At 39.1% G+C, this 25,893-nt stretch overlaps 1 protein-coding gene across 1 annotated transcript in view; it reads left to right on the forward strand.

Moving 5' to 3' along the window:
• The first annotated feature begins 1,383 nt into the window (after nt 1-1,383).
• GCC2 (GRIP and coiled-coil domain containing 2) overlaps nt 1,384-25,893 on the forward strand; it is a 30,668-nt gene continuing 6,158 nt past the window's right edge. Inside the window, exons 1-20 of the mRNA XM_042809538.1 lie at nt 1,384-1,469; nt 4,130-4,192; nt 4,895-4,979; nt 6,029-6,096; nt 6,901-7,005; nt 7,984-10,473; nt 11,191-11,260; nt 12,919-13,019; nt 13,101-13,199; nt 13,864-13,983; nt 15,469-15,633; nt 16,018-16,122; nt 16,731-16,893; nt 17,428-17,528; nt 17,639-17,716; nt 18,757-18,894; nt 20,383-20,504; nt 22,430-22,606; nt 24,047-24,264; nt 25,226-25,420. Of these exons, the coding sequence (XP_042665472.1) occupies nt 1,464-1,469; nt 4,130-4,192; nt 4,895-4,979; nt 6,029-6,096; nt 6,901-7,005; nt 7,984-10,473; nt 11,191-11,260; nt 12,919-13,019; nt 13,101-13,199; nt 13,864-13,983; nt 15,469-15,633; nt 16,018-16,122; nt 16,731-16,893; nt 17,428-17,528; nt 17,639-17,716; nt 18,757-18,894; nt 20,383-20,504; nt 22,430-22,606; nt 24,047-24,264; nt 25,226-25,420 (4,669 nt within the window). The 5' untranslated portion in view covers nt 1,384-1,463. The remainder of the gene's footprint in view (nt 1,470-4,129; nt 4,193-4,894; nt 4,980-6,028; nt 6,097-6,900; nt 7,006-7,983; nt 10,474-11,190; nt 11,261-12,918; nt 13,020-13,100; nt 13,200-13,863; nt 13,984-15,468; nt 15,634-16,017; nt 16,123-16,730; nt 16,894-17,427; nt 17,529-17,638; nt 17,717-18,756; nt 18,895-20,382; nt 20,505-22,429; nt 22,607-24,046; nt 24,265-25,225; nt 25,421-25,893) is intronic.

Raw genomic sequence — 25,893 nt, forward strand, 5'->3', positions numbered from 1 at the left:
GTTACAGTATGCCATAAACATACGTATAGTGAGTGCACTGGGGTACAGAGCACAAGACAAGGGAATGCTTTTTGAGGTATGTATGAACAACCTTTCAGCCTTTTGTCACTATTTATAATTTGATTTTTAAAAGGAGGAGGACAATAGGAATACTCAGCAAAATGCAAGTTGCTCATCCAAGAGCAAATTCTTGACAAACACAGCTGCCTAATTTACTAAGACAGTAGGTGTTCTCTCGTGACACTCCAATTAATTCAGTGATATTCAATATTTATCTGGGGAATTGTAAAGAGAACAAGATGCCTAAATTGTTTTTGCCAAGCAACTTCTCATTAAAAATCAATTACATACCACGCAACATCAAAAATACTGCAAGCATTATCAATGTGCATTCATGCACACTTACAGAAAAAAGAAAAAAAAAGTGCATACTTTAAAAATGCTGGTAGGTATCTTTCCTCTCAAACTCCAACCTAGAAAAAGGTCTTTTCATTCTGAAACTGAACTGCAAGCTGCAACACTGGGCTTCTGCTATTTAATGTGATACATGTATATGCAGGTGACGGTTTCTAGGTATGGACAGTCCTCAGTCACACTGGGGGGGTCCCAGGTTGGATATCAAGGAAGACTTCTTCTCAGAAGGAGTGGTGAAGCACTGGCACAGGCTGCCCAGGGGGGTGGTGAAGTCACTGTATCTGGAGGTGCTTGGGAAGTGTGGAGGTGTGGCACCGAGGGATGTGGTTAGATGGGCTGATGGCTGGACTAGGTGATCACATCACAGAATGGCCAGGGTTGGAAGGGACCTCAAGGATCATCAAGATCTAAACCCCCTGCCACATGCAGGGCCACCAACCTCCCCATTTAACACTAGACCAGGCTGCCCAGGGCCCCATCCAACCTGGCCTTAAACACCTCCAGGACGGGGCATCCACAACCTCTGTGGGCAGCCTGTTCCAGCACATCACCACTCTCTTTGTAAAGAACTTCCCCCTGACATCCAACCTAAATCTTCCCTCCCTCAACTTCAAACCATTTCCCCTTGTCCTGCTGCTATCTACCCTTTCAAAGAGTTGACTCCCCTCCTGTTTGTAGGCTCCCTTTAGCTACTGAAAGGCTGCAATGAGGTCACCCCACAGCCTTCTTTTCTCCAGGCTGAACAAGCCCAGCTCCCTCAGCCTGTCTTCGTAGGGGAGGTGCTTCAGCCCCCCGGTCATCTTTGTGGCTCCCCTCTGCACCCTTCTCTAACAGCTCCCCGTCTTCTTGTACAGGGGGCCGCGCTCAGGAGGCGTGGCCATACTCAGGAGCGGGGCTCCGGTGACTGTCGCTCTGCAGCTGTCAGCCGCAGGGGGGCGCGCCGCCTTAGCGGCGTGCGGGAATGACGAAGGCGGAAGTGGGGGCGCGGGGGTAGCGGTGCCGTCAGGGGCGCCGCGGTCGCTCCGCGTTAGCAGCGAGCCGGCTCCGTCATGGAGGTAACGGGCGGGCAGGCGGGCGTCGCCGGGGGGGGCCGTTACCTGACCCTCGCACAGGCGCGTGACTTCGGGCCGCGTTTGCGGGCGCGCAGCCCTCAGCTCCCGCGGGGTCGGGGCGGGGGTGCGGCTCCCTCCTGAGGGGGCGGGAAGGGGCTGCCGGGATGTGAGAACGTTGGGCGAGCGTCTGGGGGTGCCGTGCCGCGCCGCGTGCGGGGCTGGGGGATGCCGATCGGGGCTGGCTGAAGGGAAGCGCGCTCAGCTGACGAGTGGGGGTGTTGTGGGTGAACAAACGTCGGTCTGTAAAAGTTCCCCCGGGTGAACAGGGTTTAGTGAGGTGACCCCGTGTGTTAACTGTGCGTCAGCTGCGAGCGGGGTGTATAGAATCAGAATATCCCGAGTTGGACCCATAAGGATCATAGAGTCCGGTTTCTGGACGTGTATCTCGTGTGGCTTCTGTAACCACCGAGATGAATGCAAAGGCAGCGTCACAGAATTCGAGCACTGTGCATGAAATGAATCCTGCCAGTGGTTACTGAGCTGTGTTCAGGCCGTGCCACTGCTGCCGGGATGTGTTTTGGAGTAATTCTCTGTGACTGTGCTGCCAGATCTCGGCTCAGGATGGTCATCACTGCCGCAGGTTACAGCACAGCTTAGCAGAAGGTCTGGCCAGCAGTGGAAGAGTGTGCTTAGTTATTGCAGAAGAAAGAATCACACTCATAGAATGGCCTGGGTTGAAAAGGACCACAATGATCATCTAGTTTCACAACCCCCCTGCTATGTGCAGGGTCGCCAGGCTGCCCAGAGCCACATCCAGCCTGGCCTTGGATGCCTCCAGGGATGGGGCATCCACAGCCTCCTTGGGCAACCTGTTCCAGTGTGTCACCACCCTCTGTGTGAAAAACTTCCTCCTAACATCTAACCTAAACCTCCCTTGTCTCAGTTTAAAACTAGAAGGGAGTAGATAGCAATTAAAATACAGAGAGCATGCTAAACTGTGGCTTGGAGACACCTTAATGCAGACAAGGAAGGCCTTAAATATACGTGTACATGACCAGCCAAGTGTGGAAGCGTAGCCTAGTTTCAGAATGACAGAGCAGGAACTTGAGAATTCTTACAGGTTTCAGTGTTGTCCTTGGAAGTGTGCTATGTATTGGCTCACGGCTTGGGCACACCCAATCTGTCAAAAGTAGGGTTTTTGAGTAACCACCTTCCTTGTTTTTCCTACAGTTCAAACAAATGAAGCTCTGTACATGAGTTCCTTGTTGTGTCTGTTCCCAGAACAGCAAAACTGGATGCTGACTACGTGATACATTGCTGCGTCTGTGCATGCTACCTACAAGTAGCACAAAAGTAACATAGCTCCTGACCTTACTGCAGTAGAGAGAGATGTGCTACCATTTTTCTTAAGCTGTATATCCAATGTGTTATACCTAATCCTACTGTGTAAATAAACTGCTTGTAGTGGCAGCATTGAACTAAAAACAGTGCTGAAATGTTAAGAATGTAAATGTTTACAAAGGTTGTGTACCAAGAAAATTTGAACTACAAACTTTTTTATGGCTTTCTTTCATAAATGTTGCATTTGTGTTGGACAGGCATATTATTTTCTAACAAGTTTCCTTTTATCTTCTCAAAAAATCCCAGCTCACATGTTCCAGAGAGTTAACTGTAACTGCTTTTGTCCTTGGTCTGCACTTGAACTGGTATTTCTAGATAGAGTCTTTCCTGTTATCTCTCTGAGCTCGTCTCTCAAAATTGTTTGTCAGCAGTTATCCATTTAAAATAATTTAAATCTTGTTTGTTTGCCTAAGCTTGTATTATTAGTTTTTTTTCTCGGAATAAAGAGCATAGCAAAATAAAAGTAAGGGAGTGTGTGAAGATATAGACCTCTATTATATAGACCTCTACTCACTCCCTAGAATAAGAGAAAACACAGGATAAAACTTAAAGCCTGAAATGCAACCCTTCATGTGTTGCAAGTCTCTGTTCAATTTCCCTTTTCTCCATCATGTTTATGAATGTTTTTTTACATTCCCAAGTATTGATAAGAATATCTTGTGAACCTACTCTAAAATAAAACAGAGTATCACAGATTAAATCTGTGGAAGTTCATGGTAAAAAGTGTCATGCATGTAAATGATAGGAATAGAGAGTCCAGAATGTAGACCCTTTTAAAATATGTTTTCAGGCCTAAACTTTTAGTGATCACTGCTGTATTTAAAAAAAGCAGTAACCATAATTGTGGGATGTATTTTGTTAGAAAGTTCCCAACATTTGTTATAACGGCTGATACACTACCAGCTTTATTTGTTGTTTTTTTTTTTTTTTTTGTGCATTTTTAAATGGTTTTTAAATAACAGTGATGAGACGCACTGTTGCAACTTTGTTTGTAAACAGAATGACTTCTCAGTAGCGTAACAGAATCGTAACACTGATTTAGAAATCAGGAGTGTTCAAGTCTGCTGTTTTATTGGATTAATCGCAATTGGCCTCTGTCTGACTTTGCTCTGTTTTTCCGTCTACTGATCCACAAATACCGTAGTTTTGTTGAATTCCCACTATATTAGTTGTTCTCCATGTTTTCAGACTTCAGTTCCTTTGGTAGTTTGTGTAAAAAAAAAAAAGTTCAGTTTTCACATATAATCTTTATTTTGTTGTAGGTGCAAGATGGAGGACAAGAGATGGTGGCGTCCCCTGCCACACCAGGATCAGGCAAATCAAAGGTGATCAAATCTTGCAAATTTATTTGAAAAGCAGTGGTAGAGAGGGTTACAGCTTATCATGCTAGCCGTGATTAACAGAAAGGCATGAGGGTACTTTTAAGCAATTTCCAGGCTTCTAGACTTCTTCAAAAATTGATATATAAACACAAGGCTAAGACATTTTGGAAAGGATGTAACAGTTCTGTTACTGGTATGTTTACTTGATGCTGTAATAACTGACAAATTATTTAGTAGCATCTAGCTCTGATAGTAGTGTATTTCATAATGTACACAGACTTCTTTCCATGTTCTGGATGTAAACAGTTAAATGCTGACTTCAGGTCAGTGTACTACATTTAAAACACTGTTCAAATCATATTACTCCCAACACTTTAACCTGTGTTCTGAGCTACAACCCTTCCCCAGTGAAGTTCTTTTGTTTCTCATCGATGCTTTCCAGTTGTGTGCTTTAGAAAGATTTCAGAAAAGCACAGAATTAAGAGTAGTTCTTCTTGTTGCACTTGAAATGATAGAACTGGATAACTGCAATACCTTGGCCTGTTGCTGTCCTAGAGCATGCTAGAGCATGTTCCCATCCTAAGATTTCACTTAATGGAAGTCAGATATTAAAATGACTTGTTTTCTGTTTGCCTCTAGATTAGAGGAATTTGGTTTCTGTATTATGTACTTTTTTTTTCTCTTTTTTTTTTTTTTTTTTTATAGCTGGACACATTGCCCAAAGAAGATCTCATCAAGTTTGCAAAAAAGCAAATGATGCTAATACAGAAAGTGAAGTCAAGATGTACAGGTATCTCATTGAAATGGGAGTAATTTCCATCTTAATGCTTGGTACTATCTCACCTTTCCTTACTGTACTGCACCTTTTTGCTAGGTAGATTTAAATTCTACATAAACACTCTATTTTTCTTTTCTATGATTTCTATATTTTTGTGGGAGGATAAGATCTAAAATCCCTAGAGTGAGGTAGGGAAGAAAAAGAAACGCTGCTTTTCTCAATTGTTAATTTAACTCACTGTGACGCTGTGCTGTTATCAAAAGGTGTAGATTGTGTTGAAGTGGGGGTTGCTGTTGTCTGTTCCCCATGTCTGTTGCAGGGATAACCTAGCGGATGGGAGGACAGTGCAGGTTAGGTTTTGTACACTCCTGTTGAGGAGTGCTCTGGCTTCTTTGAAAATGCTAGCTTCTCTTGGTATTTGATCATTTGCTTCTTGGGACAACAAGTCCTAAAATGGATAAAATGAAATTTTGTCTTACTAACTAAAAGCGTTCTATATGTAACTGTGCTCATATATGCTGTTCCCCCACCTCTCTGCTCCCTCTTTTTGCTTAGTGCATTAGTGTTGCATCCCCTTGTTTGGAGTTACAGTCATGCTGACTGTTGGTAGCTGCGCAACAAAACAGTAAGGATAGCGATGGGCTGGCTATACTTGGCTTTCTTCACTGAGATTATTCATAAGATCTTGTTCTTCTATCTGTTGCCTATTTTCAGAGAACTAGGGAAGAGATAAATGTATCTTTTCTTTGGCTTAAATTGGTCTTGAAATAGAAGATAAGACAATTGTCCAAAATCTTTCTATTTGTTGTCTCTCCATCCAAACGAGGAAGCCTTGCTTCTTTGTAAAGTCAGGCTGAATATCAGCACCAGAGAAGCAGTACTGAATGCTTGCTCTATTTCCTTTAGCCCTTTGCATTCCTCAACAACAAATGAGAATTGGTGAAATAAGACAACTCTGATTTGAATAGGAATGGTGTTAGGTTTTGGCTTTACTAGTAGGTTGACACGGTGAAGCATCAATTCATGCTTTCTGTGAAATTTCTTTACAACTTTTTTTTAAGAACTGGAGAGAGAAATTGAAGAACTCAGGTCTAAACCAGCTACTGGAGGAGCTGATGATATTATTCAGGTAAGAATCCAGGATGGGTTTCTAACGTATAGCATAGCATTAGCTGAAATAAATGTACAGAAATAATTTGTGATATGTAATGAACATTTGTAAAACTTATTCAAATCCAGCGTAATCTGTTTGTGGGAATTCAAGACACTACTTAAAATCTCTTTTTTCCTACACTCTCATTTTTTTCCTTCATAGCCTGTATCCCTACTTCACTTTTTTTTATAAGAGTTCTTTGACAAACTGCACATAATAATACGATTTCCTCTGCATGACTTTGTCCATCTGTAATAGGCTAGACAGGCTTTTGTTCCTATCAGAATGACTGTTGTGGAAAGATTTTACAATTTAGAAAACTTTAGAGATAGTAAGTTGATAAGATCAAAAACATAGAATTAAAGGTCACAAATACTTCTAGGAAAATAACTGAAAATTTGTTTAGTGGCGAGGGCAAATATCTCAAAGTACGGGTTATAGATAGCACATCAAAGTGAAAATTGGAAATGAGGTAGACTTTATCTACTAGAAGATTATTCTTCTAATAATTTGGATGGAGATTTCTCCAGAAGGCAGTAAAACTAAACGAGCGGATCAGAACCAAGACTTTGAACAAAGCATATTGTTCAACATTCCTTGTACTAGTGTACCTGTTCTGTGTCTGTTGCATTTGGGCTAAGTAAGATCAATCTAGTTCACGTGATTAAAAAGAAACAGACGTGGCCAGTGTGCGTGTTTCTATTGCTTTGCAAGAACCATCCAAGCTTCCATCGTTAAGGGAACACTTTTTTTCCAATAATATTTCTCCCTTAAAATTAGGCTCTCACAGAAAGACTGGATGTTGTACTTCTGGAAAAAGCTGAAAGTCAGCAACAGTGTGTAGCTCTGAAAAAAGAAAATCTTCAAAGAAAACAAGAAGCAGAGGTACTGAAACAAATCAAACAGTACTAAAGTATTTCAGAATGTTTATTTTGTAGTTCTGTTTATGTATCTCACTTTTATTTTTTCTTCACTCACATGTATTCTATTATACCTTAAAAGATCAAAAGCCTTCATATGTGAGCAGATTTTCTCTCTGGCCTCTAAGTTATTGCTTTCATTGGACTGACAGTAAATGAAAAATTTCTATATATTTTGTTTAGATCAACAACTGTTCAAAAAGAATTCAGTTTGTATTTAGTATTATATTATTTGTATTTATTGTATTTAGTAGCCTAGATATGTGATGCCTCCAGTTAATCAACTCTGTCTTTTTGTGGAAAATATGAGGTTTTACTTTCACACACACTTTGAAAGCAGCTTGTGAGCTCAGTCACGTAAATCACATCACAGAATCACAGAATGACCCGGGTTGGAAGGGGCCTCAAGGATCCAACCCCCCTGCCACAGGCAGGGCCACCAACCTCCCCATTTAACACTAGACCAGGCTGCCCAGGGCCCCATCCAACCTGGCCTTGAACACCTCCAGGGACGGGGCATCAACAACCTCTGTGGGCAGCCTGTTCCAGCACCTCACCACTCTCTCTGTAAAGAACTTAACATCAGTGAAAAAGTAAAGAGTCAGTCACATAGAATTGATTACTCATTTTATATACTAGCTACTTGAGTTTGATGTGATAAAAGTGTTTTTGTCTTTAATATATGATCACAGTAGTTGCTAAAGCTGAAATTTATCATGACTATTTAATGAGATTTTTTTATTTTTTTTTTACCAACAGGCTACTGTGTACTCTCTGCAGAGTCTTGTGAATTAATTTGCCGTAAAATAGCTGACTATTAAAAAACTATAGCAATTTTAAAAACTAAGGACTCCTAAATCTTCTAGTTTATTACTACAAACAATTTATTTGGAAGTTATATCTGCTAAGTTATCAGTATTTAACAAGTTGTATGTTTGTTTAGGCTGCAGTGGCTAAGACAGAAGAATTGCAGAAGCAACTGGAGCAATCAAATACTGACTCTCTGGAAGAAATAAATGCTCTGAAGAACGAATTAATAAATGCACAATCCAAATACAATGAGGACTTAACAAAGCTGAAAACAGAATTAGAAGAGCAAGAGAAGAAACAAATGGAGCTGATGGAACAGATTGAATGTTGTAGTGATAATCAAGAAGAAGTTAACAGATTACAAGATTATGTCCAAAAAATTAAATCTACTTATGAGGAACAAATCTTGTGCTTGAACAAGCAGTTGGAAACTGTGAGTGGTAACAAAAACAAAGAAATTGCAACTCTACAAGAAACTATTAAAAGCAACTCTCAGTGTTACCACAATGAAATCAGTAGTCTGAGTGAAGAGCTTAAACGATTAAAAGCTGCTCATCAGGAAGAGGTGTCAGAACTGATGCATCACATTGAAATATCATCTAAAGAAAATGAAGAAAAGCAAAATCAGATAGATCAGTTACAGCACCATTTGGCAGAGGTGGACTTAATGAAAGAGAAAAATGTGAAAGATGAAGCGTATGGTCATACTGAGCAGCATGAGCATGACTTTGAGCAGCAAAAACAAGTCTTAAACAAAAATATAGAAGACAAGGTAGATGTTTTAGGTATGCAAGAAGAGCATTGCGTAGAAGCAAAAATGGAAGAAAAAATTAGACACCTGGAATGTAGCTTAGGTGATCTCCAGTCTCAACATAGTATTCTAAAGGATGAGCTAACTTATATGAATAATGTTAAACTAAAACTGGAGGAGGAAATTCATCGCATAAAAGATGAGCATTTTCATGAAAGGGAAGACTTGGATTTTAAGATAAATGAATTGCAGCTTATTAAAGAAGACTATTGTTGTGTGATTGAAAAACTAAAATTGGAGCTTCAAGCAGCAAGACACCACTGGGAAACCACGGCAGAAGAACATAAACTAGAAACTCAGAATTTGAGGGAGCAACATGAAAGAGAAATCTCGGAGCTAAATAAAACGTTATTATCCAGTTCTGAAAAAGAAAAAATGGCATTAATGTTTGAAATGCAGGATCTTAAAGACCAACTTGAAAAGCTAACTCAGGAGAAGGAAGATGCAGTGCTCAGTTATGATAGCCTGAGAGAAACTCTGGAAACAATACAGACTGAGTTAGGAGAATCTGCTGGAAAGATCAGCCAGCAGTTTGAATCAATGAAACAACAGCAAGCATCTGATGTCAGTGAACTGCAACAGAAACTCCGGGCTGCTTTCAATGAGAAGGATGTTCTCCTTGAAACTGTGAATCGCCTCCAGGCAGAAACACAGAAATTGTCTTCTTATCAGCTAGAGATAGAAGAACTTAAACGTAACATTGTTGGTCTTCAGGAGGAAAATGACACCATAACAAGCTGCGTTCACCAAAAAGAGGCTTCTATAAGGGAACTGGAAGAGAAGATAATTGCTCTTGCCAATCAAAACAAGGATATTTTAAATGAAGTAAAATGCTCAGGTGAAGAGAGAGAAGCCCTTCAGGAAAGGTGCAAGCAAGAACAAGGAAAAGTTCAGGAACTTCAGCAAGAGGTAGATGTTGCTAACCAGTGTAACAGTGACTTGAAGAAAAAGCTAGAGGAATTAACAGAGAGACTGAATGATGCTTTAACTGGTAAGAATGAAAACACTGAAATGTTAGGGCAATTGGAAAACCAGATTGACACTCTGGTGCGTGAAAGAGAGAACCTTTCATCTGAAATATCTGCTCTTCGTGAGGAAAATAAGAAAATTGTTCAGGAAAAAGAGGAATTAAGTAAAAAGCTGGAAAAAATAACATGTGAAAAAGATGGTTGGCTAGTATTGAAAGAGCAGTCTGAAAACTTAGAGAAGAAACTACAAATGATGACTGAAGAAAAAGACCGTATATCATCATTACTTGAAAGTGAACAAGCTCACAAATCCCTAGGAAGAACGCAATTGTACCACATGCTTGAGCAAGTGGGGTGCAGCATTTCTGACTCTAATGAGGAATGTGATTTTCTCAACTTATTACAGATTGCAAATGAACACTTGATAAAAATGAAAGAAAAGCAGTGCTTTGCTCTACAGAATGAAGAAAAAGTTCTTCATTTGCAGAGGGAAATTGAAAGACTAGAGGAAGAAAAAGCAACTCAGTATACAGAACATAGATCCCTGCTTCAGGATCTTGGAAGAGAAAAAGATCTTGTGAAAGAAGAGTTGGAAGAAGTGTTGTCTGAAAAAGAAGCCCTTCAACATGATATCCAGGAGCTGAAGAGTGCTGGTGAAAAAGCAACAATTGAAAATCAAGATCTGTTAGCTAAGATTGAAGAGATGTCTGAAAAACTTGCTTTTTATGAAAGCCAAATACAGGAACAGCAAAAAGGATCCAAAGCTCAAGAAGACTTAAATTTCATTCTGGAACAAAAGGAAACTGAACTTAGAAATGTGAAAGATGAACTGAGTTCTCTAAAGGTTATATTTTGTTATTGAAGTATACAGACTAAACCTCTAAAGTCTTCAAAATTAAGGTTCAAAAAATACTTTCATTCTCTCTTTGTTTATTTTTTTTTTCCCTTGGCCTCAAAGTGAGTTTCCTTTTTCAGAAAGCACATTTCTGAGATGTCAAACACCTCAGATTCCCCTCCCTCCCTACAGTAAAAGTTTTTTTTTGCTGTTTTGTTTTTTAAAAAGCAACAAAAAATCTTATCATTTCTTTTAGTTATGACTAAAGTTGCTTGTATTTGAATCTTTTTCCCTACTGGTGCCACTTAAAGTGATCATTTAACTGGGTGGACTAACTGAGCTAATAACCTTTCGCTTCTAACTTCCTATGGCTCCATCTCAAAACTGCTTGATCTACCTTAGTTAGCTTCTCCTAATTTCAGGTCCTGGAATATTCAGGCATTTGTAAAACTCACAGCTGATCAGAGTTAATGGTCTTCCTTTTTTTTTTTTTTTGTTTTGTTTCTGTCCTTTGTTAGGATGGAAATCAGCTGTTGAAAGATTGGAGTGTTTTCTATTTAAAATATGTATGCTTTTCAGTGATCAAGCTTATGTGCAGTTTTGCATTATGACTTTCTTGGTGGTGAGAACATAGACATAGTGCAGCTTGTAGCCACTGCTAGTGGCTTGTTGAAAACGTATCACAATTCTTTAATAATATTACTTGTATCTTTTTTTATAATACAGACTGTAATGGAGACACTGACTGAGAAAAATGATGAACAATCTTCAGTAGCAGAGCTTCAGGAAAAAATTGGTATCTATCTTACTATTGTCTTCTCTGTAAATACAAGTTATTTGGATTGTTTAACTCGAAGATTTTTTTTTCTCTGCATAGTGACAGTGTATTTCCTATAAGCCTAGGAAGGTATGAATATCCTACCATCAAGTAGGATAACAATGACATTTCATTCAGTATTCATCCTATTAGGTGTTCAAAATGATAGCAGACCTAAAACTTCCAACATAAATATTTCTTACATTTTTTCATCCTGAGTACATCTAGGTATAAGCAGTATATCAGATGTCACCTTTTTAAACCAGGGAAAAAATAATTGTCGATAAAAATCCTTGAGGCAGCCAAGAGAAAGAAGGCATTTTGCTAAATATGCTGTTGCCTCACTGCAGTCACCTCTACATATGAGAAAGTGATAATAACTAGATTAATTTTCTGTGTCATGAAATCACAGAATGGTTTGGGTTGGAAGGGACCTCACAGCCCACCCATCCCACCCCCTGCTGAGGGCAGGGCTGCCCCCCAGCAGCTCAGGCTGCCCAGAGCCCCATCCAACCTGGCCTTAAGCACCTCCAGGGATGGGGCACCACAGCTTCTCTGGGCTGCTGTGCCAGCACCTCACTGTCCTTTGAGTAAAGAATTTCCTCCTAACCTTTAATCCAATTCCCCTCTTCTAGACTAAAACCGTTCCCTTTTGTTCTATCACTACCTGTGTAAAAAGTCATTCTCCATCTTTTTTATAAGATCCATTTAAACACTAAATGGCTGCTATGAAGACTCTCTTGAGCCTTCTCCAGGCTGAATAAACCTCTCCCTCAGCCTTTCTTTGTAGAAGAGGTGCTCCAGCCCTCTGACCAGCTCTACTCTGGACCTCCTCCAGCAGCAATATGTCTGTCTTGTGCAGGGAATCCCAAGCTTTGATGTCATACTGCAGATGCAGTCTCACAAGAGTGAAGTAGAGGGGGAGAATCACCTCCTTCACTTGCTGGTCGCACCACTTTTGATGCAGGCCAGGATTTTGGGCTGCATCTGTCCATAGAAGTACACAGAAATGTGGCTTTACTGTAAACTTTCACTGAGATTTTTGGAACAGGGAAAGAGTTTCCCTGAATTATCTGTGAGACTGGATGTTCTGGCTTCAAAGTGATTTGAAAGGCTTAACTTAATGAAAACTTTTAATAACTCCTTTATATTTTGTCTTATTTCAAACTGGCATTTGTTGTAATTAAATTTAATTTCCTCAGGAGATCACAGAATCACAGAATGGCCAGGGTTGGAAGGGACCTCAAGGATCATGAATCTCCAACCCTCCTGCCACATGCAGGGCCATCAACTTTCCCATTTTACACTAGACCAGGCTGCCCAGGGCCCCATCCAACACCTCTAGGGAGGAAGCATCCACAATCTCTCTGGGCAGCCTGTTCCAGCGCTTCACCACTCTCTCTGTAAAGAACTTCCCCCTGACATCCAACCTAAATCTCCCCTCCCTCAACTTCAAACCATTTCCCCTTGTCCTGCTGTTATCAACCCTTTCAAAGAGTTGACTCCCCTCCTGTTCGTAGGCTCCCTTTAGCTCCTGAAAGGCTGCAATGAGGTCACCCCGCAGCCTTCTTTTCTCCAGGCTGAACAAGCCCAGCTCCCGAGATGTATTTATTCACTTTCTTGTTTATTTGTTTTAGGAAGACTAGAAAAAGAATCTGCAGAAAAAGGAGAGAAGCTAAATAAAATGAAGGCTGTTGCTGTGAGAGCAAAGAAAGAATTAGATACCAGCCGGAAGGAGGTACCTTAACTGCTTCTTAACATGAAGAACATCCTCCATATCGGATTCTGTTTTAATGACATGTGTTTTCCTTGTAATAAGATGCAGACTCTGAGGGAAGAGTTGGAGGTGGTTCGATCAGAAAAAGATCAACTGTCTGCTTCAATGAAAGACGTCATTCAAGGAGCTGAAAGTTATAAGGTAGGAATAATTCTAGCTATAAAAGGCAGTTAACTGTCAGAAAAAAATATTTTGTTTTTGAATCCCAACCTGGATATTTATTATTATTTACCTGCACAAGTGAGCTTGGTAAAAGAAATTGTGCCTGTGCAGTTAAGTACCCAAACCAGGAATATGAGGTTCTTGTAACAGAACTGTGTGACTGCTGTCAGAAGAAAACAAGACATTTTCTTTCTCCTGGGTGATATTTTTAAACCTCCTTTTAAACTTGGCATCATATGTGTCAGACAACGTTGCTGAAGCAAATCTGTTGTTACAAATTCTTAAACCTGTATAAACTGAGAATTAGTTACAAAAAAAAATCTTGTGATAAGTGATAAAGAGAAAAGCGAACTATTCCCTGGGAACAGGTCCTCTCAGAATACCTTTCTGGGCACATGACTGAGGAGCAGGTAGCTGGGGACAGTCAGCAAGGATTTAGCAAGAGTAAATGCAAAATAATTTCTCTCAGAACTTGTAATGGAACTATAGCTTTAGTTTCATTTTGAGATTTCTGATATTGCATTAAAATATCTCTTGTGCTTAATTATTAGGAAGATAATAAGCATCTGGGGTTTTGAATGTGTTTAAGACAAGCAGTGTATATCATAAAAATGAAAGTTTGTCTGCATGTGCTTGTGTTAAGAACCTTCTGATGGAATATGATAAACAAGGGGAAGAGCTGGATTCTGAAAAAGGCAGAGCAAATAGTCTTGAACGTCAGATAGATGACCTCACAAGACAGCTACAGGTGTCATCCCAACAGGTCAGTTCTGTGTGTGTGTAAGAGATACTGATAATTAAAGTAACAATTATTTGAATGTAAGATTTTTTCATGTGGTTTGTAACGTATTTAATCTTGTAACTCAAGTGTATTCTGAATAGTTTCTTGAAATTCAGTTTTTCCTAACATCTGATACCTGTACAGTCTGTGAGATAGTTAAAGATCACTAGAATGACTTGCCTTTTAGATAGAGTTTAATTTACCCCAGGTCAGCTCACAGAAAAAAGCAGGTGATCAACTCTGCTGCACGTATCAGATAAAATAAACAAAAATCATAAAGTATTGAACTTACACTGTTTATCTGATTCCACACCCACACTTGCCATGAAGTACAATGAACTTGGTATTAATTTTTTCCTTCAGTTTCTTAAACAGAATATGCCTCTGTTATTTCACCAACAGAATGCTTAAAGAAACAAAATGAGCTGTGGCGATTTTGTTTTGTTTTGGTTTTTGCATCTTTCACAAGAGATAGACTTGAGCCTGTGCTGTGGAATACTATAGTGGCATTCGGAAGTCTAAGATGGTAATCAAACAGCTGTGAGATGCTCTCTACAAAAACTAGCTGAAATGGACTGGGGATTTAGGGTTTAAACTCTCAGGCCCCATAATGTAATTACAATGAAGATCAACCTTGGCCACCTTTTTCTTAAAACAGAAACTAATAGTGAATAGCACAAGAAGAAATGTTAAACAGTAAAATACACTCTGCTGATTGTGCAGGGGTTGATTTTTTTCAAGTTGTTATGAAATATTTTATAAATTGTCAAGGTAATTGCTAGCTTCTTTCACTTTAATCTTAATCTGCATATTAGAATGAGATAAAAATATGGAAGATGTTAGATGTCTTAAAATATAATATAAATATAATATAATGCCCAATAGCCTGGCCACAGGAGGAGTTCTTACTATATATACTGATCTGGTATCCTTGTAGGCTCCGTGGTGCTGTAGTTGAAGGATTTTTCTAGGAGTTCATAGGCTGATGCTTTCTTTGTAAATATAACTGTACTTGAAATGGGGCAATTAAGTACTTAAACCTCATGTATTATTATGGGAGACAAATCACAAGAATCACAAGGTTGGAAACGACCTATAAGATCATCCAGTCCAACCGTCTCCTCATCAAATCATTCTTGCAGAGAGCAGTAAAGGGTTGGGTTTTGTTCTTTTGGTTTTCTGGGTTTTTTTCCTGATTTCTTATGCTTCTAGCCATCTGACAGTAAGCTGTGCTTGTGAACTCTGAACAAAATAAACACACTCACACAGTTTGATTCTTTTAACCTGGTTCTTAATCTGATTTAAAACAAGGTGAACAGCAGTTTATACTGTTATCAGTAGGAGTACTGTTTATAAGAGAATCTGATGAAAATCTGTTTGTTTTTTTAAATATGGATGGCATCTTATTTATCAAAATCAAATGTAAATTCAGCTTATCTTGTTATCTTCCCACTGTAATCATTTTAGCATGATCAGCTACATTCTGCTAATGAAGATCTACTGGCTCGTGTCGAAACACTGCAGTGTAATTCTAAGCTGCTAGAAGCTCAGATACTGGAGCTACAGAAGGTGAAGGCGAAAGCTGAAAAAGAACTGGAAGCTGAAAAGCTTCTAAAAGAGCAGAAAATAAAGGTAATAATACTATGTAGGGCTGGTAAATTGGTTGAAGTGTTACTGTCACTCGATGTGACTTCTGGAAGAGTTTTTATAAACTGTGTTTATTACAGAAAAGTTCCATGCTTGTTATTCTTCTTACTTCACTTGGTCTTTTTTTGAAGGCTTAGTCTGTTATTAAAAGAACTTTTGAAGGCCATCACTTACAGTAGATTGGAGATTCTGACAGAATGTGCATACCAGTTCATAATCTTGTGAGGTTTTCTTTGACTCCCAGTGTCTTAGTGAAGAATCTTATCATTGTACAATATAAGTGAGTGGGTGCCTGTGTGTAAATACGTCTATTCTGCTGACATCTATTTTGAAATTGCTCTGCATAGCTGAAAAGTATTTAAATTTCAGGAACATGGTGGTACTCTTCGAGAACTGGAAGAGCTTCAGATGCAACTTCAGAAGGAAAAGAAGTATCTGCAAAAAATTATGCAAGAGCTGGAGCTGGCCAAAAAGGTAGAGTAATTGTTGTGCATGTGTTTAGGAGACCACCAAAAATTTTGTCCCTTCTTTTTATATCTAAGGTATCCCTTTCTGTTCGAGGACTTTACAACCTAAGGTATGCAAAAGCAAAAATAGAAGTTTTTCTCATTTTACTTCAGAGAGATGATGTATACTTCTTGAAGGGGAGTATTTGATGAGGAGGAATATGGTAATTGGTTGTGTTTTGGGGTGGTTTTTTTGGTGACAGTGGTTTTGTTTTTAGCTTGGGTTATGCAGCCTGTCATGACTAGAAATAGGAATACATGCAGGTGTCTGGAGTATTTGTGTGGTGCACTATTCAGAAGCTGCCTTTGTGAGGAGCAGAGATGGTAAAATCAAATCCAAGATAACAAATTGGCAACAGAGTTCTTAAGCTTTTGGTCCTCATTTGAAAATAAATTATTTGCTGAGGATTCTGGAAAACTGATGGGTGGATGTTGCTTGTTGATATACATGGTTATAAACTTTTTGTTAGATTAGATAAATGTTCCTTTAATTCTGTATTTTGTGATGGAGGAGAAAGGAATTCTTAGCAACCAAGGCAGATTTTAAGCTGTAAATTCTTTGTATGTAACTTGCAGGATGCTCAAAAGAGTACACTGATGGATATGGAAATAGCAGATTACGAAAAGCTGGTAAAAGAACTTAATCAGAAGATTACTGATAAAGATAGTAGAATAGAAGATCTTGAGCAGGAGACAGGGATTCAGAAACAAAAACAAGAGACCCTACAGGAAGAAATAAGTAAGTAAACTATAACCAACAAATGTAGTATAGTTAGCAGTAATTGTAAAAAATAAATAATAAAAATGAATTAAAAAACATTTTTTCAAGCTGATGAGTGAGAGTAAGGTTTTTTAGGGAACACTAAATAGAAGGTTCACTTTATAGTCAACAGTCATTTGATGTAATATTCAACAGATAAGAACCAAATAGCCTGCCTGATAAACTGCTTCTTACCTTGTTAACTTAGTCATGTGTTCTGAAAGTAAGTGATTGCAAGGCATTTTCAGCCTGATGTACTACATTTACAAAGCACTGCCAGCCAGCATCTGGTTAAAAGTTTCATTTCTACCTATCCTGAAATATAAATCTCAAAACAACTTCATTTATTAGAATGTATTTATGACATGGATGTCATATACTAAAATTAGTGTAAGCTACCTGTTTGCAGCTTTTAAGAGATCTGTCAAAATTTGTTTAAATATTTTCCATTATGTTTAAGAAAAGATAGGCAAAAGAAGCCTTCCCTCCTATAACTGCTGTTTTCTGCATTAGAGTCACTTCAGTCAACAATGCAACAGGATGAGGAAAGAAATGCCAAGATAAAACAACTCCTGGTGAAAACCAAAAAAGAATTGGCCGATTCAAAACAAGCCGTAAGTCCACTAATCAATGACTGCATACTTCAATTTTTAAAATAACTTTTAAAGTGGGGCTGGTATCTGAATTACTAAGTTGCAATTAACCAGGTACTTCTATCACACAGGAAAATGACCATCTGATGTTGCAGGCATCATTAAAAGGAGAACTGGAAGCGAGTCAGCAACAAGTGGAAGCCTTTAAGGCAAGGATTTTCACTTTGTTAGTGTATTGAAGTTATAGAATCATGGAATCACTCAGGTTGGAAAAGACCTTAAAGATCATGGAGTCCAGCCACAAGCTAACCATCCTACCCTAACTCTCCTAAATCATGTCCCTGAGCACCACATCCAATGGTTTTTAAACACATCCAGGGATGGTGACTCAACCACCTCCCTGGGGAGCCAATTCCAGTGCTTAACAACCATTTCTCTAAAGAAGTGTTTCCTGATATCCAACCTAAACTTACTCTGGTGCAACTTGAGGCCATTTCACCTCATCCTGTCACCAGTGAGAAGCGACCAGCCCCGCTCTCTCTGTAGGCACCTTTCAGATACTGGAAGAGAGCAATAAGGTCTCCCCTCAGCCTCCTTTTCCCCAGACTGAACAGCCCAGTTCCTTCATTGTCTCCTCATAGGCCATATTCTGCAAGCCCTTCACCAGCCTTGTTGCCCTTCTTTGGACCTGCTCCAGCACCTCAATGTCCTTTCTGTACCGAGGTGCCCAAAACTGAACACAGTACTTGAGGTGAGGCCTCACCAGTGCTGAGTCCAGGGGCAGGATGACTTCCCTGGTCCTGCTCATCACTTCATTCCTGATACAAGCCAGAATGCCATTGGCCCTCTTGGCCACCTGGGCACACTTCTGGCTCATATTCAGCCCACTGTCCATCAGTACACCAAGGTCCCTTTCTGTCAGGCAGCTTTCCAGCCACTCCTCCTCAAGCCTGTAGGGTTGCCTGGGGTTGTTGTGACCAAAGTGCAGGACCCGACACTTGGCCCTATTGAAACTCTTGCAGTTAACCTTGCCCCATCGATCCAGTTAGTATTTCTTATTTAAGTATTAAGGGTAGTTTGTTGCAACTCTTTCTTTTGTTTTTATTAGATTTAAATTTATATTCACTTATTTTGTGCAGGAATTACTGTAGTACAATCCAAGGGGTCCTGTGGCACGTTCCCCTGGAAGGGAAGGAAAAAGTTTGTCATTTTAGCAACCACATTTTCAACTGATTTTTTTTTTCTTCAGATTCAAGTAGCTGCACTGACATCAGAAAAGCATAAAGTACAGGAACATCTACGAACTTCTTCAGAGCAGCACCAGCGTACACTGAGTGCTTACCAGCAAAAAATTGCAACTTTGCAAGAAGAATGTAGAGCAGCACAGGTATCCTGATGAAAGTGATGTCTTCAACTTTAGAAAGCAGATTTATTACACTCTAGATTCTGTCTAAAATGTTTTGCAGATCTTTTGCTGTTGCTATCTTGTCTGTCAGGAATTGGGAATACCGCAGTACTTGGTGTATTTGTGTGGTGGTATAGAGGACAAGCTGGTCTGTCCTGGTTGTCACGAAGCATTTGTGGTAGAATGTCTGGACTGCAGTCTTTCTATTACCAATGGTAAAAATCTTGTAGCAGTGGAAAGCTACAGTTCACTTAAGACAATCAATATGCTGGGGAGGAAAGAGAAGTAATCGCTTCTGTCTGAAGAAGAAGGGGAAAAAAATCATTTGCTCCTCATAAAAGCATAGTTACCACATTATTTTTTTTTTTTAAGCTGAGAAACGTTTGCAGTCATCTTTTGATATGCTGGTATATCAGCAGCTTCTTAATTGTCAGCTACAACTGGAGCTGACACTTGCTGAGGTTTTTAGTATTGCTATTTTTTGGCAATGTCATTCTGTGTTAGATATGCCTGGAATCTGCTAACCTGGTGTTTGCATTAGAGGCAGATTCAGAATATGGGAATGTTCTGTTCCAATTGTTCCTATGTAGGTTAGTGCACCGTGTTACCTCCTGTGTTGTATGATAGGTGTCAGTCCTGCAGAAAAGTAACATGAATGTATCCTGCTAAAAAACTTCTACATTTTAAAAAGGTGAAATGGACAAACTGGTTACTGTGACAGTGGGTTTGGCTGGGTGATACTGGTAAGTGTAGGTCACCGTGGAGATTAGAGCAGTTCAGTCCTCAAGAATGACTGGTGAACTCGTAAGCTTCTTTAAGAATCAAGAATGAAAACCTGCATCTGTGTTTTCCTAGAGAAATATACAGCATGGGCATTTGAAAGGTGTTATTTCTCAGGTAGGAATAATTCTTGCCTATGTGGTGTACAATAAAGGACTTTAAATTGTGAGCTAATCTGTCCAGAGATAACAAACTTATGTATCAGCTGATTTCAGAAGAGAAGGCAGACCAAATACTCTTTTGGCTCTTCTGAAGCTACGATATAGCTTGCTTTGTATCCTTACAGGGCTGACTTAAAATGATGCATAATTTTCAGGTTTTCTGAGGAGGAGGCTGGGTTTTTGTTTTGTTTTGTTTTTCTCCCTTCTAATGAATATGAATTTGCTTATGAATATCTGTTGAATGCTGTTGTTATATTAGTAAACATTCTTTTTTTCTTGAAGGCTGGGATGTTGAATGTCGGTGACTTACTGTTTTCAAGTTTCTAGACTGATAATTGATTTGATTACGATCTAAAAAAGCATGGTCTGTCATGATGCCATTTAAATTGTTCATTCAAAAGAGGAAAATGGAACTGATAGCTCTTCATTTGACTTTTTTTCAGTACAAGATGCATTTTGTCTTAGAGCAAATAGGTGAGCAACTGTCAATAGTATAACTTACTAAGAGGTTTTTTTTCCTGTGTCATAGGCTGAGCAGGCATCTGTTACATCTGAATTTGAGAGCTACAAAGTTCGTGTTCATAATGTTTTAAAACAACAAAAAAATAAATCTGCTTCTCAGACAGAAACTGAGGGAGCCAAACAAGAAAGGTAAAGCCAGAGTTTTTATATCCATACAGAAAAATACTGCTGCTTGGGTTATGCTGTTAACGTTAGTGAGTTCCACTAGTTAGCTTTTTCTTAAGTATGGAAAATACTGGAAAGGAGGCAGTTTGCCTCTGATAATTTGGTCTGAGGGGGGAAAAATTGTGTGTATAAAATAGAGCTGTCTGATCTTTAACACTGCTTTCTAACCATGGCTGTACCCATCTGAATAGAAGATCATTCATTTGTACCACATCTCAGCTGTCAGTGGTACTGTGCTAGTTTGTAATTCTTTGCTTTGTCTCTAACAGATTTATTTCTGTGCAGATTACCTGTTGTTTCAGACAGAGGGAAAAGTAAGGTATTAGGAAGTCTCTCATGTTTCTCAGGAGCAGGAATTAGCCAACATAACTGAGTAAACTTGACATTTTCTCTGACAATAAAGCACTGAAGCAAAGCACTATTTCCAATTAAGAGAAGTGAACAGCAGTTGGTACTTTTCAGCTGAACTCACTTGGATCTTTTTCAGGAAGGAGTGTTGTAGTGGGGGTAAAGCCCTGGCTGCCATTCAGTCATCAATTCTAGCAGACTTTTAACAGTTTTCTTACCAGCTACTTTAGAAGGAAAGTCTTGAAAAAAAGATTACTCCAAGATTATTTAAGTATAATTGGAAGCCACATAAATTCATTTTCACATCAGTGGTTGAATCTCATTTCAAAAAGATCAGCTTCTGTAAGCTGTTTTTATAAGTGATTGGTAGCTGACCATAGTGACAGACTGGATGTTCATGCATAAGATGTCAGAAGTCATTTCTGACACAAATCTTAGTACGTAAAGATGCTGCTGAAAATCCACCAGAGGGAGACTTGGGTATTGTTAGAGGACTTGGGTTTTTTCTGTTGTTTGTTTGGTTGGTTTGTTTAATACATCTCCTCTGAAGCAAGCAAATTGCAAGAGTTGCTTTTCTTGTCTCCTGTTTGCAGAATTTTAAGAAGCTCAGTTATTAGGTTTTTGTGAAAGCAGGCTACTGTGCTTCCAAAATGAACAAGTGAAAAATAATTTTTACAAGTAATAAATAATTTTCAAAGGAATGATTTACCAATATCAACTCTGTTGGTCAGAAATCTACCTTATCTGGATTGATGCTGCTTTCTACACCTTTGCCAGTCTTTTTGCCAGTCACTTCCGCCCACTTCCTGTCTACTGCTTTCAGTCTCATTGAACTGATGTGCATTTACTAAACGAACAAAACTGTTTTGTTCTCTACCACTTTCAAGAAGGAATGGTTTCTCCCACCTGCATGCCACGCACTATTCTTCCATTTAATTCCTCTGAATGGCTGTTTACGAGGGTGGACAGTGATGGGACAAGGGGGAATGGTTTTAAACTGAGACAGGGGAGGTTTGGGTTAGATATTAGGAGGAAGTTTTTCACACAGAGGGTGGTGACACACTGGAACAGGTTGCCCAAGGAGGCTGTGGATGCCCCATGCCTGGAGGCATTCAAGGCCAGGCTGGATGTGGCTCTGGGCAGCCTGGTCTGGTGGTTGGTGACCCTGCACATAGCAGGGGGTTGGAACTGGATGATCTTTGAAATCCTTTTCAACCCAGTCCATTCTACGATTCCGTGATTCAATTATGATTCAAACTGAGTTGAAGCAGAAAGTAGGAGTGGTCACACCTTCTACCCCAGTTGGTACATTTCCATCAGTTCATGCAGGATGTGATTAAACTCATCTGCAACAATATAGAAATGTAATCAGGTCTTTCCTAATCATTTCTGCTGTGGTCGCATTCTGAGGTTATTTTGGTCACAATGCTGTAGGTAATTTAAATACAGAAATAAATTCTTAAAAAACTCAGATTGGCTACATAAAACATTGTGGGTATAATAATAAGATAACTCTAAATGTATTTTTTTTTCCCTTGTAGAGAACAATTGGAAATGGTGATAGAACAACTAAAAGTTAAGCTACAAGAAACTCAGCATAATTTACAGATGAATGCAGCTGAATTCCAGGCGTTGCAGTCTGAACATGACACCCTGCTGGAAAGGCACAATAAGATGCTGCAAGAGACTGTTGCAAAAGAGGCAGAACTCCGTGAAAAGTATGCTCTGCTGACGAAAGATGGTTTATTTTGTTTGAATCTTAAGTGCTGGTTGTGCAGCTGGCTTCAAATAGTGCTTTCCAAAGGGAGGGTGTAATTTTAGAGAAAGTTAAAGGAACTTTGAGAAGTATTATTTGCTACTTTTTATCAGCCTTCAGAGGTTCCAGCAGTGAAAACGAAGTAGTAGCTGATGAGGAAATATGAGATTTCTGATAGCTTTTTACTTGTTAAATATCAAGTTTTTAAAGCTAATTTTTTTTAAGCATGCTGAATTTACTGACTATTTTTATGTCTTAAACTCAGCACTACGTTTGTGTTGGACTGCTCAACAATATTTTATGCACGTGTTTCCTTTTAGTACAATACTGTAGTTAAAGATAAGCTATTTTAACATCAAAATATCCACTAAGTACCTTCTTTACAGAAGATATTTTTTTCAAGTGTATGTTTGCCACAATCATAATTTCCAACTTCTTTCAAAACAAAAGGAATCTATTTAATCTGTGTAATTTCCTGACAAATGACATGAATAGGTATTTACTTGAGCTCTTAGAAAAGCTTTTCCATGCCTTCTTTTAGGGTACAAAAATTCATGAGAAGTTCATTAGAAATTACAGTTTAGTCTTAGAAACTGTTGATTTCTTTGTCTCAATCTGTTGTGCTGTTTCCTGATATCCACATGATGATTCATTGGAATCACCTAAATCATGTCCTTTTGCATTCCTCTGGAAACCACCTATACCACAGTAGGTTCCTTTCATAGCCAGAAATGCTAGCTCTTTACTGCACTGGCCAAATTTAAATTTATACACTTATAAGGGCAAGTTCTATGCTTAGTGTTTCCATACATGCACTTGTTTAATTGCTTCTGACAATTTTGTCTTGTTTCTGGAGTGCCTCCAAATTCACTACAATTGATGTGGTATACTGATATTTTGCTTGCCAAGAAAGATGAATGATATCCTACCCTCTTTCGCGCCGAGTTCTGAAGTTTAAAGTTAATCAAGTAATTAAACCTCTTTTCTTAGAAATCAATATTTTCAGAAGTCCTGCATGGATCTTTGGTAAATAAATGGTAAAGGAAAAGAAATACGTGTGTGTTATGAGGACAAACGGTTATGTTGCAGTTTTTCAGTTAAAGAATGTTCAGATCATGGCAAAATACTCAGACCACAGCCTGTCTCTACTCCCCAAAGTCTGAATTTTATCTTCTGACATAGAAGTCAAAAGCTTATATCACACAGTACATTCCTAGGATTGGTGATAAACAGCATTGTTTTACTCTTAGATTTGCCCTGGGGAAAGATAAAGTAGGGGAAAAAAGTGAAACAGACATTCTAAGATACAAAGACTGAAAATTAATTTAAACTGTAGGCAAATTTGCGTTGAGAACAAGTTCTGTTGTATGTTTCTTATATTTTGTGTTTATGCTGTTTTCAGGTTCTGCACAATACAGTCTGAGAATATGGTCATGAAAACAGAGCATGCTCAGGCTTTGAGTCAGCTGACAGCCCAGAATGAAGCTCTCCGGAACAATTTCAGAGATCAAGTCAGGAACCTGCAAGAAGAACACAGGAAGACAGTAGAGACACTTCAGCAGCAACTGTCCAGGGTAGAAGCTCAGCTTTTCCAACTCAAGAGTGAACCAAGCACTAGAGGTAACTTTTGGTCATGAAACCAGGTTTCTTGGGTCATATATTCTTGGAGATTATTAATATGTGTACTTGACACTGTACTTGAGACTGTAGTGGAAACACAGTTACAGTTTGTGGTTCTGTAATACAACAGAAAGTTACTGTGGCAAATTGGTAGTAAGTCATATCAGTCCTCTGGTTTCAGGTAAAGAATGAGGTCTTATTATTACCATACCTCCAGAATCAATATCACAGTTAAGTTTTCTGCAGTGTCTGCATTGGAAGACAGATAGAGAGAAATCACTTTGTAAATAGTTGGTGCTCTTCCCATCAGTTTGTCGCAGATTTTGGAAAGCTCAACAGGTCTCTGCCCTCCAGTATGATGAGTAAAGCTACACAAGAGTATACTGAAAGATTTTTAACAATATTTATTATTGGTATACTTGCTATTTGCTCCCATGTCTAATATGAAATTCTGTTCTGCTTGACTTAAGTGCTACTTTTTAAAATCTGTGTAGTTACTCATCAGGATGCAGTCAGATAATTTCCAAGAAACAGTAACAGTTTAAGTTGCTCTTTCCATATGTTACTTAGCTGTATTGCAGTAACTGGTAGTGTACTGAAGCAGCAGGATAGCACACAAAGCATTACAACAGACTAACTTGCACCGCTCACAGGACTGTTTGAAAGAAAAGCTAATTCTGTTTTGCATCAGAAACACTTGGCACTCTTACCAAAGCTTCAGCATCTGCAAGGTATGATGCACTAAGCTTTCACAGTCCCTGAATGAAGATTGCTAATTAAGATCAGATTTGGAAACTGGCTTTGACTGAAATGGTGAGCTGGAGGTAAAAGGCTCTATTACTTGCTTGTGTCTAGCTTTCAAGTCCGTAGATTACATATTGCTTTCCAATTTGAGATAGCTTGAGTTATTTCATAGGTGTACATGTATTTTATTTCAGTGACAAACATCAGTATCTTGCAGGTCCAGCTGTTTCAAATCCTGTACCAAAGAACTTAAGAGAACGGCGAAACACGGACCTTCCTGTTCTAGATGTGCATGCTGTAGCAAGGGAGGAAGGAGAAGGTATGGAAACAACAGACACCGAGTCTGTCTCTTCAGCCAGCACCTACATACCATCCTTGGAGCAGCTTCTAAACTCTCCAGAAACAAAACCTGGTAGGTAGAACATGTGGCTTTTGTAAGCATTGGAGGTTGTGCCCTCAAAATATATGAGAATGTTGTGTTCTTCATGCTTTTAGTTGCAGCACAGACATTTAATTAGTGCCCTGAGTATACACTGTCTGGAATTTCTGTATGGGTCTTCTCCTTGAATACAGATTAACGAGATCTCATATTTTTAACTTTCTGAAGGGAAGAGGATGGATGAGTATGTCAGTGAATGGTTACTGAACTTCTGGTGCAGAATGACTAGTCTCTACTTGAGACTTGTTAATGAAAGGATAAATTGTTCAACTTAATGTGGTTTATTAGAACAGGAACTTATTCATATTTTTTTCAGGAAAATGAAAGGTAGCATGAAGAACAGCGTCCCAAAAAGTAGACAAATAAGTGGTAGCATCTAACCATATTTTTAAAAGTCTGCTGAATACCGTGTGGAGAAATGTTGAAAAATCTTCATCTATGAGTGG

The sequence above is a fragment of the Centrocercus urophasianus genome, unplaced genomic scaffold (assembly GCF_019232065.1).
Source record: "Centrocercus urophasianus isolate 14NV4802_14NV808 unplaced genomic scaffold, USGS_Curo_1.0 seq_12, whole genome shotgun sequence".
Classification (NCBI taxonomy): Eukaryota; Metazoa; Chordata; class Aves; order Galliformes; family Phasianidae; genus Centrocercus; species Centrocercus urophasianus.